The following is a 19,224-nucleotide window of genomic DNA, read 5'->3' as shown; positions in this document are numbered from 1 at the left end:
GCTGAAGGATAGCAAAGGGAGGCCTAAGGAACAAGAATTATTCGACACTTATTTCGTAGTTCGTGTTGTCAGAAGGATGTGGCAAATGTAATGGTACAGAAATGACTGCACGACCTATAATAAGTATACAGGTGCTGTAAAAGATAGACTGTATATACAAAGAGATTGTATAACCGTTGCTAGCCCATGTTGATGTGTCATGGACTAGTTATATTAATGTTACCATGTAATGTGGTTGTATGTCACTGACATTTCTGCTGCTAAGCTCGAAAGGTCAGCCTAGTTTTGTAATAATCATCTACAGAGACTAAACAGCAGGGACGTAAGCTAGGCCCAGATGAATGCCTTTACCTTCGTGATCCTCGGGTTGTAGACGTGTCACTTCACTCGATGCTGAAACCAAATTTCATATGGGATCAGGATGCGTAACTTTTCGTTTACTATATCAAAATATCACTTTGACATCATCGCAAAATACAACTTAGAATCAAGAACTAGAAACCAAATGGATACTTTGATTTATGATTTTGGTCCAATAACCGAGCTGTTGGTTGCAAGTAATACTCATTTTGTGCCTGTTGCTAATCAGGATCCTGAGGCATTTCCTCTTGTTTGACATACTCTAACTTGGCTCATATTTTGTTTTCATTAGTCAAAATAGTAACACTTCACGCTGATTTATTAAATTGTGTACCTTAGATGTCCCGTTCCTTATACATCTGAAATCATCCAAATGGCAATTATTCTACTGTTATTTTTTGTATTACTCAAACACAAACATTATTTTGGAAATTAGTTTATGAAACATCTCATGCAAACTCCATGTTCTCGTTACTCATAATAATCCTGTGTAAAGCAGCGAGGGTAGAATGTACACTGGAAAGTCTGGTACCGAAATAACCATACAAGATCAATGCATATTAAATAAAGTATATTAAACACACAGGATTAAGTTTTCAGTCATTAAAAGGGATCACAATTGGTTATTTGTGGTAGCAGCAGTACATAATAGGCATGTTTGCTGGTGTATTGGTGCTTGTAATATATGTGTGTATATAATGTATATATAATGTACGTATTCATTATATATATGTGTGTATTTGTTCGTCAAATGGGATGATGACGCAGGCAATAGGAAATATGGTGAAAGTCTGGTGAAAATAAATCCAGTTTTATACCTCCACGCGGGAGAGAAACATATTTGGAAGACTTTTGTGATAGACTTGAAAGTTCTCCTATTCATATAAAACAAACAAAACAAAACCTATCTGAATATGAATTGACAGGCCTTACTTATCTTAAAAATAATAAAGACATTGTTATTAAAGAAGCTGATAAAGGGGGTGCTATTGTTATTATGAATAAATCATTTTATCAAAGAAAGATAATATCCATTTTAAATGATGATCAATATTATAGCAATACTAGTAAAAGAGAAGAAAATCTGTCCAGAATAAGGTTAAGAAATTGTTAGATAAGTATGATGACAAAGTTCTAGACAAAGAAAAGGACTATCTTATCAATTTTGAACCTAAAACCGCTACATGTTATGGCCTACCCAAAGTACATAAAAGTAAATGTATTCAAAAGGAAATTAATGATCCAAATTGTGAAGTCATTTCTATTGAAAATCCCGAAGATTTACCATTTAGACCAATTGTAGGAGGACACGAGAGCTGTACTCAGCGTCTTAGCAAATCACAGATATTATTCTTAAGCCTTTATGTAAACATGTAAAAAGTTTTCTCAGGGATGACATTGATTTTTTATGCAAATTACCTACTGAGGTACCGGAAGGATCTATGTTAGTTAGTTTTGATGTTGTTAGTTTGTACAGTAATATTGAAACTGAGCTCAGACTGGAAGCTATCAGATACTGGCTGAAAGAATACTGCCATGAATGCCAGATAGATTTTCTGATGAGTTTATCATTGATGCATTGAAGTTGATTATTACCAATAACATGTTTTATTTTGATGGATCTTATTATTCACAAAAGAAAGGAGAAGTCAAGGGTACTAAGGTAGCCCCTACTTATGCTACCCTTGTGTTGGGATTTTTAGAGAATATGTTTTAGGATAAGGTGAGAGATACTCTTGGTGAATCTATGAAGAACAAATTGAATATGCATGGAAAAGGTTTTTAGACGACTTTTTTATCATATTAAAAACCAGTAAAAGTCAACTTCCCACTGTTCATGAAATTTTAAATTCACTTAATGCGTCACTCAATTTCAATATGGAAAAAAGCAATTCCAGTTTAACCTTTCTCGATGTAAGAATCAATTTAATATCTGGGAGATTTGTACTAACTGATATCTTTTATAAAGATACTTATACGCACCAATATTTGGATTTAGGATCATCATACAAAACGAAATATCCCTTACTGTCTCGCAAGACGTATTTGTACCATTGTTTCCGGGAATGATGTTAAAACTACTCGCCTTGCTGAACTTAAGAGTTTCCTACTGCATCAAAATTATCTCGCAAAGCTAATTGAAGATAGCATACAGAAGGCGCTAAGTATTAAGCAACTAAAACTGAGAGAAAAGTCGGAAGAAAACAATATGGAGAATAATTTAACTCTAGTATCTACCTTCAACCTTAATCATGAAAAAACATTATCCATGGTTCAACGATACCTGCCTATTTTGAATCAAAGTATTAAAATGGAGAAGATATTAAGCAAATACAAAATTTTCAACAGCCAAAGACAACCCAAAATCTTAGAAAGATTTTGACAAGTTCTAAATTTGATTCTGTTATCACTCCACAGGTGCCTAAGTGCGGTGACAAACGTTGTCTAACTTGAAGCAATATAATTGAAGGCTGTTCAGTCCAAATTACAAAGGACACTATATCTACTGTAAAACAAAATAAATGTTATTTACTTGATTGTTTTTAGTGGATGCAATGAAAAGTTTATCGGAAAGACAGAACTAAAATTAAAAAGAAGAATGAATCTTCACCGTTCACAAATAAAGCAGCCACACAACCGCACGATTCCACTCAGTGAACATTTAGAAGCATGTTGAAACGGCAACTTTTTAGTTTTCCTGCTATATAAGCTAAATTTTGATCATGAAACCTACATTGTTTCAAAAAGAGCAGCATTTCATTCATAAGTATTACCCACGTGGTGAAGATACAGGTGGTAAGATACTAAATCCGTACGTCACACGTGTGTCGTACAAGGTTGACCTTGTTTTATTCGTTTTGATTGGATAACCGTGACCTCTGTCACACCGGGACTACTTTTTTCATTCATAAAAAAAATCGCGAGACGTCATTCATTTTGTAACTACAAGAGAGAACTGAAGAAATTAACGAGAACGAGAGATATTTACAAACACTTTATTAAACCAAACAAAATAGTCACACGCATCAACTTCGGTTTGCATTATATATAAGTTATGCATAGAGCATCTACAGACATTATATAATAGAGCTATATCCATTTACAATGTACAACCAGGGGGCACGGGTGGCCCAGTCGTCTAAGGCGCCGCGATTCGCTGTGCAGAGTTGCGTCACTTGGGCACGCCAGAAACCTATGATTGTGGGTTCGAATCCCGGTTCGCCCCGATTATGTTTCTAGGTTTGTCAGCACCATAGCCGTGCTCGTGGGTTTCACCAAAGTGGTAAACGTCTAAGACCTGCATCACTTCGGGCTTTCCTCCCACATTAAGCTGACACGCCGTGAAATGACTGGAATACTGTTAAAAGCGGCGTTAAACCAGACTCACTCACTACAATGTACAAATACCGATCAATAGAGCGAGGGTCCCCATGAGCGTGACGCACCCGACCACTTTCGCAACTTTCAATTTGACCTAAAAGGCTAAGCGTGGTGAAATGAAGTCTGTTTAAACTATCTGGACAGATATTTAGACTTACTTGGGATGATCCGGTTGTGCCATCAGTGTCCCCTTCGAAGCGTATTTTGTGGCGCTGCTACGGGAGGCATTGTTCATGAATGAACGTACACAACTGCACGACCAGATCACTAAAAGTGAATAGTTCTGATACTGACCATTCGAAAACTCCGTGGAAGTGTGCCTGACTTCTGATTTTGTGGCCCCAAATATCCCAAATGTGAACAATAACATTCCGTATCTCTAGCGTAAAGCGCTGTGAGTAGGCCTAGATCATGGTTGTCTTTTCTTATTCCGGTGGTGACCTTGTCCTTCGATCGTTCGAAGCTGTCACTGATAGGGCTGCAACGATACATCTAGGTCACGATACGATACGTATCTCGATACTTACATCACGATTCGATAGGTATCTCGATACGCTACGATACACATAGTGACAAGAGAAGACAAGAGATAAATGAATTTAACTTAGTTTATTAAAATGAAACATTAAATTAAAGTGAATGAATGCTCATGAGTCATAAAATATATACTGTGTGAGTATTTTAACTTAATGAATCATCTGCCATTTCCATGTAATGGCTAGCAAACACAAAAGTAATTGTCCTACATATTTGTGAGTTTTGACTTGATGGTAGGAGTAAATACTAAATGTACCAGTGTCCAGTAACTAATGATTTGCCATGTATAAAGGCAAAAAAAACAACAATTAAAAACAATTATAGCAACAGCCATGTTATTCACCATTTGAAAGGTCTAATCCTAGTGTTTATAAATATGAAAGTTATGTTTATCACATTATTTAGATAATGGATTGTCAACAAGTTCGTTGTAAATTAAATCAATGTGAGCTAACACATTCATTACATCCAAATTAAGGACCAAGGAAGCGAAAATTTGACGATTTGGGGCAAATAGAAGATTTCAAAAGATCTACTTATCATTTCTTTTTGATTTTTATTGTTTACGTAAATGGAAAATTATTTTAAAAAGATATATGACACATCGCTAGAAAGCTTGTTTTTTCATCTATACGCTCGTAACATTGCCTGGAGTCTTTTCGCAGCTACAACATAAGATCTCATTGGATAACAAATGGTTTCAAATGACTCTTTCTTGCCGTAATCTACTACAAGGTTCATGATTAGTAAAATTTGAGCACGTGACCTGAGACAGGCAATCAAATTACAAATCCTCGTGTACGATAAATTTCAGATTTTTACGAAATATTTTGGTTAAATCGTGTTATTCTGAACGTTTTAAGCAGGAAATCGCGATCTATATTAAAAATATGAAGCTTCGTGGATGATCATGTTAGGTTACAAGCTGTGACAAAGATTTTTCATGCATATATTTTGGCATAGAACATCGTGTCCGAGCCGAGAATTCGAGGCGACGAAAGCCGAGATGTCATTTGACTAACATTACCAGCGATCTCATGAAAAGATGGAAATAATAACGTAGCTGTAAGTTTGACCACTTTTAGATATATTTTTGTTGATTTTATTTATCCCTTTGTATAATATATTTAAAGATTTGCTTGAAACGTCTTTGTTTTGCTCTTTGACATGTTCGATGTGCATCCGTTGTCGAAGTGTGTGTCCGAGAATTATATTTTCAATGACATTGCGGGAAATAGTGAATAACTTTTTAAGCTATCGATAAAAAATGACAAATTGAAATAGAACACGTATTTCAGACATTGTGAGATGTGATAGATTTAATAAATGAATAGTATGACAGGTAGGTTCTTAAAACTATATACTGTTTTGACATGACTGAGGCTTGGCCGGTTAACCGGCCTACGGATCCTGGAGACTCGATGCTCTTTACCGGCCTACGGTGTTGAAAGAGTTAAAACACATTTAAAACGTATCTGTGGTCAAAGTTTATTTACAAACAAACAAAAAGACATACGTATGTACGTCTTTGAAAAAACGATTCGTGAAAAATCGAGATACACACTTCACAAATCGCACACCGTATCGTATGGAGTGAATCGCGATGCATCGATGTCCCGGGATATCGTTTCAGCCCTAGTCACTGACATGCAAGCAGACTTGAATTTGTTGATTTTCACGTCTTCAGTATAGGGTGGTACAGTTAACATGAATGTCTTTGGCGTACACTCTGATTTCCCTCTTCCAAAATGGTACAACATGATATAAATTCAGCTGATAGATCAATGAAACCGAACCATTTTGATTGCACAGACAGGACACCGGCAGTGCGAGTGACCGACTGTCAGTCCGATATTCGAAGCGCGGCGCGAATGTGACTTTTCAGATTTTCATATAGGTGTCCTTCGTACTAACATGGCGCTTGAATTACCATAATGTGAAGAATTTCTTTCAAAAGGATCTTGAGCGTCGGTGCTGTTTTGTTTGCAAACACAACTGCAGGCGTATGTTGTTAATGCGTATGCCTAGAAATGTCAACAATGGCCATATATTGGCATATATCAATATTCATGCGCAACCAGATTTTGCAACCGGTTTCAGTTTGGTCTGTCAACGAACGAAAGTTGTTATGTATTTACACTTAAATATATACTCAACGTGGGTAATAAGTAAAATACCACACTCATTCTCGTTAGATACCATGTATACGAAACTAGTGAGCTTTCGCTCGGTCAGATGCCATAGAAACTCCACTCATTTTGTAAAAATGGTATCTAACGAGAATGAGTGTAGTATTCTCTATATACGCGCCTAAGTTAAATGTAAAGGCGTAAGTTATTTGTCCATTGTCACCTTGGTATTGTGACGTCATAGTTTCCTAAATGTTATGACGTCACGTAACTATATGTTACTACTTCATGTCCGTTATTCAGTTATGGCCTGATGAGACTCATACCTGGTACGAGTTGAAAGCACTATATATATATATATATATATATATATATATATATATATATATATATATATATATATATATATTGTAATAATTAAATAAGTGGAGTAAGATTGAACACACTTTTAATTGGCTAGTGCTTTCAACTCGTACCAGGTATGAGTCTCACCAGGCCATAACTAAATAACGGACATATAATTACGTGACGTCTTAACATTTAGGAGAACTATGACGTCACAATACCATGTGACAATGGAAAAATAACGTAAGCCTTTACATTTAACTTAGACGCATATTTATGAATGAAATGTTGCTCTTTTTGAAATAATGAAGGTTCACGATCACAATTTAGCTTATATAGCAGGAAAACTAAAACGTTGCCTCTTCCACATTTGTCTTAATGTTCACTGAGTGGACTCGTGCGGTTGTGTGGCTGCTTTATTTGTGAACGGTGAAGATTCATTCTTCATTTTAATTTAAGTTCTGTCTTTCCGATATACCTTTCATTGCACCCACGACAAACAATCAAGTAAATAACATTTATTTTGTTTTACAGTAGATATAGTGTCCTTTGTAATTTGGACTGAACAGCCTTCAATTATATTGCTGCAAGTTAGACAACGTTTGTCACCGCACTTAGGCACCTGTGGAGAATCAAATTTAGAACTTGTCAAAATCTTTCTAAGATTTTGGGTTGTCTTTGGCTGTTGAAAATTTTGTATTTGCTTAATATCTTCTCCATTTTAATACTTTGATTCAAAATAGGCAGGTATCGTTGAACCATGGATAATGTTTTTTCATGATTAGGGTTGAAGGTAGATACTAGAGTTAAATTATTCCCCATATTGTTTTTTTTCCGACTTTTCTCTCAGATTTAGTTGCACAATACTAAGCTCCTTCTGTATGCGACCGCCTCCGTGGTCTTGTGGTAGAGCGTCCGCCCGGAGAGCGGAAGGTCCAGGGTTCGATCCCGGGCCGCGTCATACAAAAAGACGTTAAAAGATTGTACTTGTTGTTACCCTGTCTGGCGCTCGGCATTAAGGGGCTAAAACAAGGACTGGTCGGCTCGGAGTCAGTATACTGTGTCTGAGTGGGGTATTCATGTTAAACTGCGGCATGGTATCTCAGTGAGCTAGCACTATAAATCGGCATCAGTCCGGACTAGTACAAGCAGCCACACACACACATACACGTGCATGCACGTCGCTATATAAGTGCAATAATCTTGGACGCGACGTTAAACCCAATTTCACCTCACCTCACCTTCTGTATGCTATCTTCAATAAGCTTTGCAGGATAATTTTGATACAGTGGGAAACACTTAAGTTCAGCAAGGCGAGTAGTTTTAACATCATTCCCGGAACAATGGTACAAATACATCTTGTGAGACAGTAAGAGATATTACATTTTGTATGATACGGGTGACATGATCCAAAATTCAAATATTGGTGCGTATAAGTATCTTTATAAATTATATCAGTTTGTACAAATCTCCCAGATATTAAATTGATTCTTACATCGGGAAAGGTTAAACTGGAATTGCTTTTTTCCATATTGAAATTGAGTGACGCATTAAGTGAATTTAAAATTTCATGAATAGAGGTAAGTTGACTTTCACTGGTTTTTAATATGATAAAACAGTCGTCTAAAATACTTTTCCATGAATATTCAATTTGTTCTTTCAAAGATTCACCAAGAGTATCTCTCACCTTATCATCAAACATATTCTCTAAAAATCCCCAAACAACGGTTGCATAAATAGGGGCTACCTTAGTACCAATGGCTTCTCCTTTCTTTTGTGAATAATAAGATCCATCAAAATAAAACATGTTATTGGTAATAACCAACTCCAATGCATCAATGATAAAATCATCCGTTAATTTATCTGGTATTTCATGGCAGTATTCTTTCAGCCAGTATCTGATAGCTTCCAGTCTGAGCTCAGTTTCAATATTGTTGTACAAACTAACAAAATAAAAACAAACTGATATAGATCCCTCCGGTACCCCAGTAGGTAATTTACATAAAAAAATCAATGTTATGTCTGAGAACACTTTTTACATGTTTACATAAGGGCTTAAGAATTATATCCATGCAATTGCTAAGATGCTGAGTACAGCTCTCGGGTCCTCCCACAATAAGTCTAAATGATAAATCCTTGGGATTTTCAAAAGTAATAAATTCACAATTTTGATCATTAATTTCCTTTTGAATATATTTACTTTTATGTACTTTGAGTAGGCCATTTAAAATAAGCGGTCTAAGGTTCAAAATTGATAAGATAGTCCTTTTCTATGTCCAGAATTTCGTCATCATAACAATGTCTTAACTTCATTCTGGACAGGTTTTTCTTCTCTTTTACCACAAATATAATAATATTGCTATAATTTTGATCATCATTTAAAATGGACATTATCTTTCTTTGATAAAATTATTTATTCAAAATAACAATAGCACCTCCTTTATCGGTCTCTTTAATAACGATGTCTGTAGAATGTTTAGTAAGGCCTTTCAACTCACATTCAGATAGGTATTGTTTTGTATGTTTGATATGAATAGAAGCACTTTCAATTCTATCACAATGTATTTATATATATATATATATATATATATATATATATATATATATATATATATATATATATATAGTCACATATTTATTACAAGCACGAATATAATTTGCTCATTCTTTTTACTTGATTCCCCAAATAAACAATATGATGACATATTGGTCATGGTAAAATAAAGAAAACAGTTTTATACTTTGACAAACTGAATACTGATATCTCATATCCCAGCCGACTTTTAATTACTTAATGAGATGTAAGACGTGTCTATAATTCTAAAGGCCAAATTAAATGTATTCAGCGGATATCCTAAAGTGTTTTGTGTTCATTTTCCTTCATAAGTTCTGTGTTGAGAAGTAGGAAGAGTGTGAAGAAGACTGAAATACTAATAAATACTCTTTATTCAAAATCGATTCGTTAAAAGAAATGTCAAGAACAAGGAGTTCTTTGAGTGGCATTTAGAAGTTGGAATGGTAACTAAGACAAAATCGTTATGGATGAGCAACTTCTTTATTACAATTGGGCGACGTTTCGGTGTAGATTCTAACACCGTTATCATCATTTGCTTCAAGTGTTAGAATCTACACCGAAACGTCACCCAATTGTAATAAATAACAAGAAGGCTGATTATTTTACATTTCAGCAATTACCTTTGACACAGACAGCTTTTCCACTTCGAGTCTTCAGACATTTCATACCCTTGCAAATCTTCAATGCACAGGGGCCGTCTCGGACCTGTACACATGAGTGAACGTTGTCATAATAGGGTAATGGCATGTCGTTTCAGTTCCTTAATTTGAAGACCATATTGGTCAATCACTTTATTTATAGGCCAAATATATGTATACAAGAAACGCCAAACGTATACAGTCGGTATTAAAAGTCAAAATCGTCGACTTAGTGCCAAAGTATTTGTAATTGTAATGTCATGTGGAAACAGTACACTGCCATGGTAACCGTTAAAGAAAAGATGTGACCAAATAATGTGCAGGTTCGCCAAAACAATATGTGCACGTGCAACAACAGTAGAAAAGCGCTGTCACGTGTATTATTCCGACCGAAGAACCACGACCACGTGAAGCGCAGAGGGATAACGCCATCGCCCTCTTGGAAGCAGCATAATCCAGTTCGGTCATCGCCAGGGCGTTTTATGTGTCCCTAAGCATCATCACCAGACAGGGAGACCAATACCGACAACGTGGTTCAACCCGCGATCGTCCCAGATCCGGACGCCCTACGGCAACGGACCACCACTGCAACCTCCACAGTGTCTGTGATACCAGGTCGGGGCCAAATGTCGGACTAGACTGCACAACACTCGTGACTGACGAACTGTTCATGGTGTCGCTTTAACACAGCAACATCGCAAACGATGTCAGTGGTGTCAGTTGCACCGATTATGGCCTCAGCTGCCCTGGAGACAAGTATGGTTTAGCGGTGAGACCAGACTTATGTTCCGTCGGCAGGTGAATGATGTCTTGTTTATAGGTGTCGTCATGAACACACGAACGTACAGCAGGCTGACGGATGATGTGTCAGCCTCATGATGTTCAGGAACGCAGAAATGCACAACGCTAAGTTGACCAGACACTGAGCCACATGCTGTTCCCCTTATGGCCAACGTCAAAGTTGTATACCAGGACAACACCGCTTAGCTTTACACAGCATCATTAACGGATGCCTCTCGAACAAAACACCAACATTGATGTCCCACGTTGATCCTCCCGATCGAAGGATTTAAATACAATAGCAAATTTATGGAGCACGTTGGACAGACCCATGCGACAGCGACAACACAACCACAGACACTGCCGTAGCTGCTACTGGCATTGCAGAACAATGGGGGCACGATTCACCAGGGTGTTAATCCTTACTCTGATTGGTTCGATGGGCAGGACATGTCAGACACAAGTCAACTCACAGGGAGGAAACACGCTATCGACTGGCAATGTCCTTGATCTTTGACCTGTCATTTTAGCAGCGTAGACTGCAGTAAACGGTGGCCTACTAGTAAAAAAGGATGACATTTTCTGACGTACTACTCAATATCCGAAGTTATCTTCTCACTGTAGCAGAACGAACCACGCAACCGTGAACAGGGAAATATCAACTCATTAAGTTATTTGATCTATTGCATAGATGAAATACACTGTACCCACTCTCCTTTAGCAAGTGTCATGTCCACCAATTCCTTCTAAATTGTAAAACAGCAGACACTTAATAACTTCCAGCTGAGGTGAAGGCAACAGGGATCACATAATTATTTATTTCCAGTTATGTACAGTTACTTCTCTTAATATGTTTTGCTGTATTCCAGACATAGGACTTTGAAGATTGGAATTAAATTTAGACACAATGATAAAACGTTCCTTTCGTCTTTACACACTAGTTATAGCACCTCATTTCCTGGGCAAGTTACATATCCAATCATATGAAACTGTACAGTGACTTTTGAGTGTCGGTGCATGCTAACAATTGCCAAAAGTATGAATATGGAATACCCATAAGGCACGGGCGTGTTCAATTTAGTAAATTTTAATACCTTGTCAGTTGCATGATATTGGATGTGGTTATGCAGAGATAACTTTATCAAAGCTTTATATCCAGCACATGACCTAATTTCTGGACTTCTCCATAAAGGTGGTAGCAATGGATTCACAAGCTCAAGCTGTACCATATTACTTCCAAACCCGTTAGGCCGTTGGGTAGCCTTGTGGATAAAGCGTTCACGCCAGAGACCTTGGTTCGATTCCTGAGATTGGTATAATGAGTGAAGCTCATTTCCGGTGTCCCTCGTCATGATATTGCAGGAATATTACTAAAAGCGGCGTAAAACCATGCTCACTCACTCCAAATCCGTCAAAAAAAGAAGTTAATCAATTAATGATCCAATGGCAAAACATCACTCTGCCTCATATAAAGTGGTGTGATTGTTATGTAATTGAAAATAGCAACATAATGTTTGGAGAAAGAGGGGTATTGTAAGAACTCAATTAATAATATCACTATCGGGTGAGACCATCATTTGCGTTCATATAAGCGAGGCAGCAGAGGGGCATTGAATACACCAGATAATTGAAAACATCCAGGAGGATGAGTTGTGTTCTCCCATGAATTGTAATGCCATACCATCTCACTTTTACCCCCAAACCGACTACGTTGAGGACATACAAAATGTCAAAGACGAGAATAACCAGTCTTTATTATCCGCTGAGACACAATCCATATTGCATAAAGAGAGAGAGAGAAAGCTCTGAGGTCTACATGAATGAACCTCTGTTAATCAGTGACGACACTAAGTGTTCGCAAAAAAAGGTCGTTAAAACGAAAGTGTCACCTAAACGTTCCCATGGATGCTTCTGAGATCTGTCCAGATGAAACCTTGACTCATATGTTCCAGTCTAGTCTTCTGAACCTCAGATGCAGTCTACACCAAGCTAGGCATGCTAGATGGTGATGTGGAAGCAAAATTTGACGTATCGCTGGACGTTGGGGCCAGATGTTTTTCTCCATCAACCGGTTCTGCCACTAATAAACTGGGGCAATCCATGGAAGCATCAATCGAAACTGCTTGTGTTATTGACGTGACGCCAAACGTGGACGACCTGGCCATGGCAAGTCATGAGAGGTGCCCTGCTACAGATAACGTCTCCAAAGAGATAAGTTTGTGAACATTAAAATCTCTGGCAACTCTAACACCATTTTACACCATTCTTATTTGAAACAAACCCAAGTTGCTTAAATTTCATTTTCAGCAAGCTGTAGAATTGTGTAAGCGTTATCTATAATTAAACAAAAGTGTTTTATGAGCACTTGACATCTAAACAATCAGTGTGTGATGTTCATGTTAAAACAGCACGCATACGATTTTCATGCCCCCAACACACAGGGAAAAAAGCAAGTGCAAATGATGAATCGTTGCCTTAAAGTAGAGGAGATTTCTTTATGAGTATGTATTGACAGATGTCATATTAATATCATCATGGATTCATAATGAAGTACAGTTATTTTTTCCCCCGTTAGAATATGTAATCACACTTAATAAAACATGTAAAAAAATGTATATGTCACTGTAGTATGTCAGTCTTAATTGTATGTCATTGTAGTGAATTTGGAAAATGTTTACAACTAAGTGATTGTTTCCAAGATAGATTTTGATATTTTTGTTTTATCAGGGGGGCACGGGTGGCACAGTCGTCTAAGGCGCCGTGATTCGCTGTGCACCTATGATTGGGGGTTCGAATCCCGGTTCGCCCCGATTATGTTTCTAGGTTTGTCAGCACCATACCCGTGCTCGTGGGTTTCACCGAAGTGGTAAACGCCACGTATAGTCGCAGGCAGCGCTATCATTTGCTATTGACCTGGCGGCATGGTATGACTAAAATGGAAATGTTCCTCCACTCGTGTTGCAATGTATGTGCAAGGTCAGCGACGTTTCTGGCCGTTTGACGTTATCGTACGTGACCATGTTACTGTGAAACATTTTACTGAAAGACATTAGGACTTAATTTGACCTTCAATATCAGTTGCGGCTATTTTAAAAACACTTGCAAAGGTCTATCCAGAAAATAAGCCACTAATGAAGGCTCTAGGCAGAATTATATGCAACAATGAAATATGGCTTATGCTACTCATTGAAATTAGGTGACTGTGACTGCTCATACATGAATTTCAAATAATATAACATATAATACTACATGCATGATACTTCACAAATATCTCAAGAAATAGGCATTTTAGTGATAATGAAAAAATACTTTATGAATGACCTTCACTATTGCCTTGAATATAAATTTACTATTGGAATTGGAAGTCATGGTACAAATGTTGCTGCCCTTGGCGAATGTGGTAGATATGGATTATTTATTAATTATCACAAGAGATCTAGATGAATTAAATATTGGTTGAAATTGTTATCTTTACCCAGTTATAGATACCCTAAGCAATGTTATTTAATGCTGAAATATTTAGATGAAGTTAATCGCACTACATGGGTAACTTGTGTCAAAAGATTATTATTCAGTAATGGATTTCCCAGTAAGTTGGTAACGAGACCCTCTTTATTAATGCATTTATTCAAAGGTTAAAATACTGTAACCAACAGGACTGGTATTGTAAAGTTTGTGAAATACGTAAATTATCGATGTATAAGGAATATAAGTCATTGCTAACAGTTGAAAAGTATCTCTGTGAAACCACAAGTGGTCATTACAGACGTATGTTTTGTTTGTTAAGAGTTGGCGAATTGCCATTGATGGTAAATTTAGGTAGAAGATGCGGTATAGAGCACTGTAATAGGGAGTGCAGATTTTGTAATTTACAGGAAATTGAAGATGAGTTTCATTTTATGCTTGTCTGCCCATGTTACAGATATTTAAGAAATAAGTAGTTATCTATTTATTACTCTTCCAATCCTACTTTATTTAAATATAATACACTATTATCTTGTAACCGCACTATTATTGTAACTTATTGTGTTAAGTATATACTGGAAGCACTTGCAATCCGAAATACTGTCACTTAATACCCTCTGTCATCTGCCTCATACTGTATTTTTCAATGAATATTTGTACGTGGGCCTATGGCCTTTATACTGAAATAAAGAATTGAATTGAATATTGACCTTACACTTCCCTTCAACCCTTCATGAGTTATCACGTTTGACTTTGATTGTGAATTATTTGACCTTCAATATCAATGACAGATATCTCAAAACATTTCAAAGAGCTATCCAGCACATAAACCAAATATGATATCCTTTGGTGGAATTCAATGTAAGATTGACAAAAATATGAAAATGATATAACCACTAAATGCATAAGAGTTACTAAGACTTCTGCAGAAAATGGCACTTTAGACAAAAATGAAGAATATGTAGGTCATGAAGTATATGTAGGATGTATGTCATCCTTTTGCCATCTGGGCGGTCGGGTAGCCTAGTGGTTAAAGCGTTCGCTCGTCACGCCGAAGACCCGGGTTCGATTCCCGACATGGGTACAATGTGTGAAGCCCATTTCTGGTGTCCCCCGCCATGATATTGCTGGAATATTGCTAAAAGCGGCGTAAAACCATACTCACTCACTCACTCACTTTTGCCAACTTCGACACCTGCCCCAAGGAAGAGTTTCTGGTTGTAGTATCGCCAAGCAGGCTACATCATATGCATGTATAACTGTACAGCGGTAAGGCGATGCGGTTAGCCAAATGTGTAGGTCTTATGCAACGTAAAGTGGTCAGTAGCCTTAATGTTATTCTTTTTTTCTTTTTACACCAATTGATATCTACATTGCACAATGACCGTTATTATTTTATTTGATATCTTGGTATACTTGTGCATGTGTGCTAGTATTAGATTACACATGCATGAATTTTTAACAGTCATTATCCGTTGCCGAATTGCATGTTATGTCAATATAGATAGGTAAAATAAAATAGAATGCCTCGCTGTTTTCTGGCCTAGAAAATACCGTGGTAATATACCGTTTTTCATGGTGATTTCTCTGCTCTCTTCCATCGTAACGATTCGTCTTTTGGTTGAAGAAGACAACAGGGAAACGCTTTAGCTTGGCTCCGTCTCCACATGTCACTAGTTGTTGCAGCGCGCATTGATCCGAGAACCAGACCGGATGCGACAGGTTGGACCGTCGCTTATATCATTTCAAAAGGAGAGTTATTGCTCTTTGCAACAAAACGATCAAGCTCCTTACCAGTGCGTACCACCTTCGTACACTCTAGTATAGAGAGCTCCGCGAACAGGATATCGCTGTGAGGAGCTTGCAAAATGAAGGCCCATTCGAGAGTGTGTTTTGGACGGGCGTTGCTGGACTTTTTGCTCCGAGCTGGCGACAGGAAGATGGACGACAGAGTCCACCTGTCGTCGATCCGGGCTCTGACAGGATCGCTTCCTTGAAGGTATCATCAGTGCTTCTTTTCCCGGAGTGTGAGGCCTGGATCTGATATCCACTATCCTTAAATGTCTGGGATAGGTGACTTCCTGAGACATGTTCCGGGGATATCTATGGTCGATCTGACATGGATCCTTCACGTTGAGTGAGTGAGTGAGTGAGTGAGTGAGTTAATATTTAAAGTCACATTGGCATTGTTTCAGCCATATCGTGACTTGAGCAAGTTATGCATTTATATAATATCTTAAGACCTGTCGTCGAAGGACAGTATAACAACTAGCAAAAATATCACAGATTCTAATTGTAAAACTAGTTTTAGAACAATAAAATAAGCAGATTATAACAGACGACACAATATAAAAAACGGGCTCTAGATCGTCAGCAACTGAAGGCAGCTTCACGTTGAGAGACAGGGGACCGTCTTCCTTAAGCTGGTCTGGGAGCCCGAAGACGTGGATGATAAGTCTCCAGCCCAGTAGGAGTGAGTGTGTGAGTGAGTATTTATAGTCACATTGGCAATATTTCAGCCATATCGTGACTTAAACAATTTATACGTTAAGAAAACATCAGTTTAGACTATATTAAAACCTGTCATCAAAAGACAGTATAATTACTAGACTTATCACAGATATCTATTTTAAAACTAGAACTTGATCATAAAAAGCTTTTATCAAACAAAAAAATACATGGTAAAAACGCCAGCCCAGTAGGAAGTAGAAGCGTCCCTGCTCCTAGCTCCATGACGTTCGCTGGAGCGGCGTCGTCGTTGGAATACAATTTTTCTGAAACATTAGAGTTTTTCCTCTAGGATACCCTGTCCTTTCCTGTGGTACAGTTAGGACAGATGTATTCATCCAGATTGTTTGCTATTTTCTTGGTGATTGCAACGTGTTTAAGAACACACCGGTACATGACCAATATATACATAGTTTTAAGTTGATGGTTCCGGTTGTTTTTTACAGTTGAATTTCTTATCAGTGTCTATTTTGGCCTACCAATCAATGGTAGATATTAAATATCCATAATTAGTAAGATACTTATTTCTAGTGTGGCTCCAATTGCAACTGAAGCAAGGAACGATTCAAATTAAGCCTGATTCAGCTGCCACATTGAAATGTATTTGCCCTCTAATCAGTTATTCAATCAGCTGTACAGTGACTTGATATTTGGTTGTATGAAATCCTAATGTTACTTTCTTTTGTATTTGGGGGGTGGGGATGGGGGTGGGGTGGGGTAGCCTAGTGGGTATAACATTCTCCTGAAGCCCTGGGCTCTATTCCCCACATGGATACTGTGAGTGGGGCCCATTTCTGGTGTCCCCATAGTGATATTGCTTGAATATTGCTAAAAGCCATGTGAAACTATACCAACTTGCTCACTCATTATATGGTATTTTGAGATCACTTTCATGACTTGTGTGATTGAAAGTTTTGATAATTATGAATAGTTCTGTTTTATGTATAAGAACCTATTTTACATATTTTTGAATTGCTTTGTTTACCCTTCCTTATATTTTGATGTAACGTAAACATTTGAGAAATATTCAGATGAGCCTTGTAGCACTACAGGTATTGGTTTAGAAGATCGGATACAATTTTGTATTTTCTGTACACTTTACAGTTTGCTATGGCTTATTTACGTGTTCTAAGATTGGTTAACATTGTCAAATATCAGTTGCTTGATAGATTGTCATAACCTTACTGTTCGATAAAACAACTGTTTACCCTTTGTAAATATATGTGTGTTTCTTAATTTTTTAATAACAAGCTTCCTAAGATGTTATGTATAGTTTCAGGTACCTGGATTTCAGCTACATTTAAGAAGATCCTGCTCAGACATGTAAAATAAGTGCAAAAGTGAGCGTGGCTCACTAATACGCCCGACCTACCTAGTGTGTCAGTGGTTACAAATTAAATAGCTAGGATAGGGTTTGAAAAATTCATTAAAAAATGGAACATTAATAAAAACAATTTTTGTCTTTTGACTTCACCCATCCATATGACACAGATTATATGTACTAAGTTTGAGATGAATCCACTGAATAGTTTAAGAGAAATCGCGCGGACAAAGTTTTCAGACGGACCTTAGGGTTTGAAAAATTCATAAAAAATGGAAAATTCCTTTGACTGCACCACTCCATATGACACACATTATATGTACTAAGTTTGAGATGAATCCCCGGAATAGTTTAAGAGAAATCGCGCGGACAAAGTTTCGGACGGACGGACGGAACCTTGGTATAACTATATACCCCCGACATTTTGTCGTGGGTATAAAAAAGGACTCACTGGATGATGAATAATCCTCCCCAGAACTGTCAACAGATTCACCTCAGAAAGTTATGATTCTGAAGGAAGAATGCCACATCAGTGTGATTCTGTTGGCTGTTATAGTACGACGCCAATCAAGTCTGAAGGAATTAATACCACATCAGTGTGACTGTTTATGTGGTGTACACCGACGCTGACTATACGAATCTGAATGACTTTTGTGGTTCACTACCAAAACATAATTGACTCAATTCTTTCAACACCGAAGGCCGGTTTACTGGCCTAGAAGCATCGAGTCACCAGACACCGTAGGCCGGTTTACCGGCCACGCAGTAGTAACGTCAAAATAGAATATATTTTTATGAACCTACCTGTCATATCATTCATTTATTAAATCTATCACATTTCACAATGTCTGAAACATGTATTCCATGTAAATTTATCATTTTACATTGTTCACTATTTCCCGTAATATTATTGAAAATACAATTCTCGGACACACACTTTGACAACGGGCACCCATGAAATATGCCCTAGAGTAAAATAAAGACGTTTCAAGCTAATCTTTTCATATATTATACAAAGTGATAAATAAAACCAACAAATATTTATCTAAAAGTTGTCAAACTTACATCTATGTTATTTTTTTCATCTTTTCGTGCGATTGTGTGTAATGTAAGTCAAATCACATCTCGGCTTTCATTGCCTTGATTTCTCGGCTCTGACACAATGTTTAATTCAAAAATATAAGC

At 37.3% G+C, this 19,224-nt stretch overlaps 1 protein-coding gene across 1 annotated transcript in view; it reads right to left on the bottom strand.

Moving 5' to 3' along the window:
- Positions 1–16,300, bottom strand: part of LOC125372499 (serine/threonine-protein phosphatase 6 regulatory ankyrin repeat subunit B-like) — a 62,691-nt gene extending 46,391 nt beyond the window's left edge. Inside the window, exon 1 of the mRNA XM_048382740.1 lies at positions 16,015–16,300. Coding sequence (XP_048238697.1) covers positions 16,015–16,300 — 286 coding nt within the window. The remainder of the gene's footprint in view (positions 1–16,014) is intronic.
- Between the last annotated feature and the right edge of the window lie 2,924 nt (positions 16,301–19,224).

This window comes from Haliotis rufescens, unplaced genomic scaffold (assembly GCF_023055435.1).
Source record: "Haliotis rufescens isolate VD_foot unplaced genomic scaffold, xgHalRufe1.0.p SCAF_41, whole genome shotgun sequence".
Classification (NCBI taxonomy): domain Eukaryota; kingdom Metazoa; phylum Mollusca; class Gastropoda; order Lepetellida; family Haliotidae; genus Haliotis; species Haliotis rufescens.
Note: the sequence above shows the minus strand (reverse complement) of the source record. Positions and strands in the feature narration are given on the sequence as shown.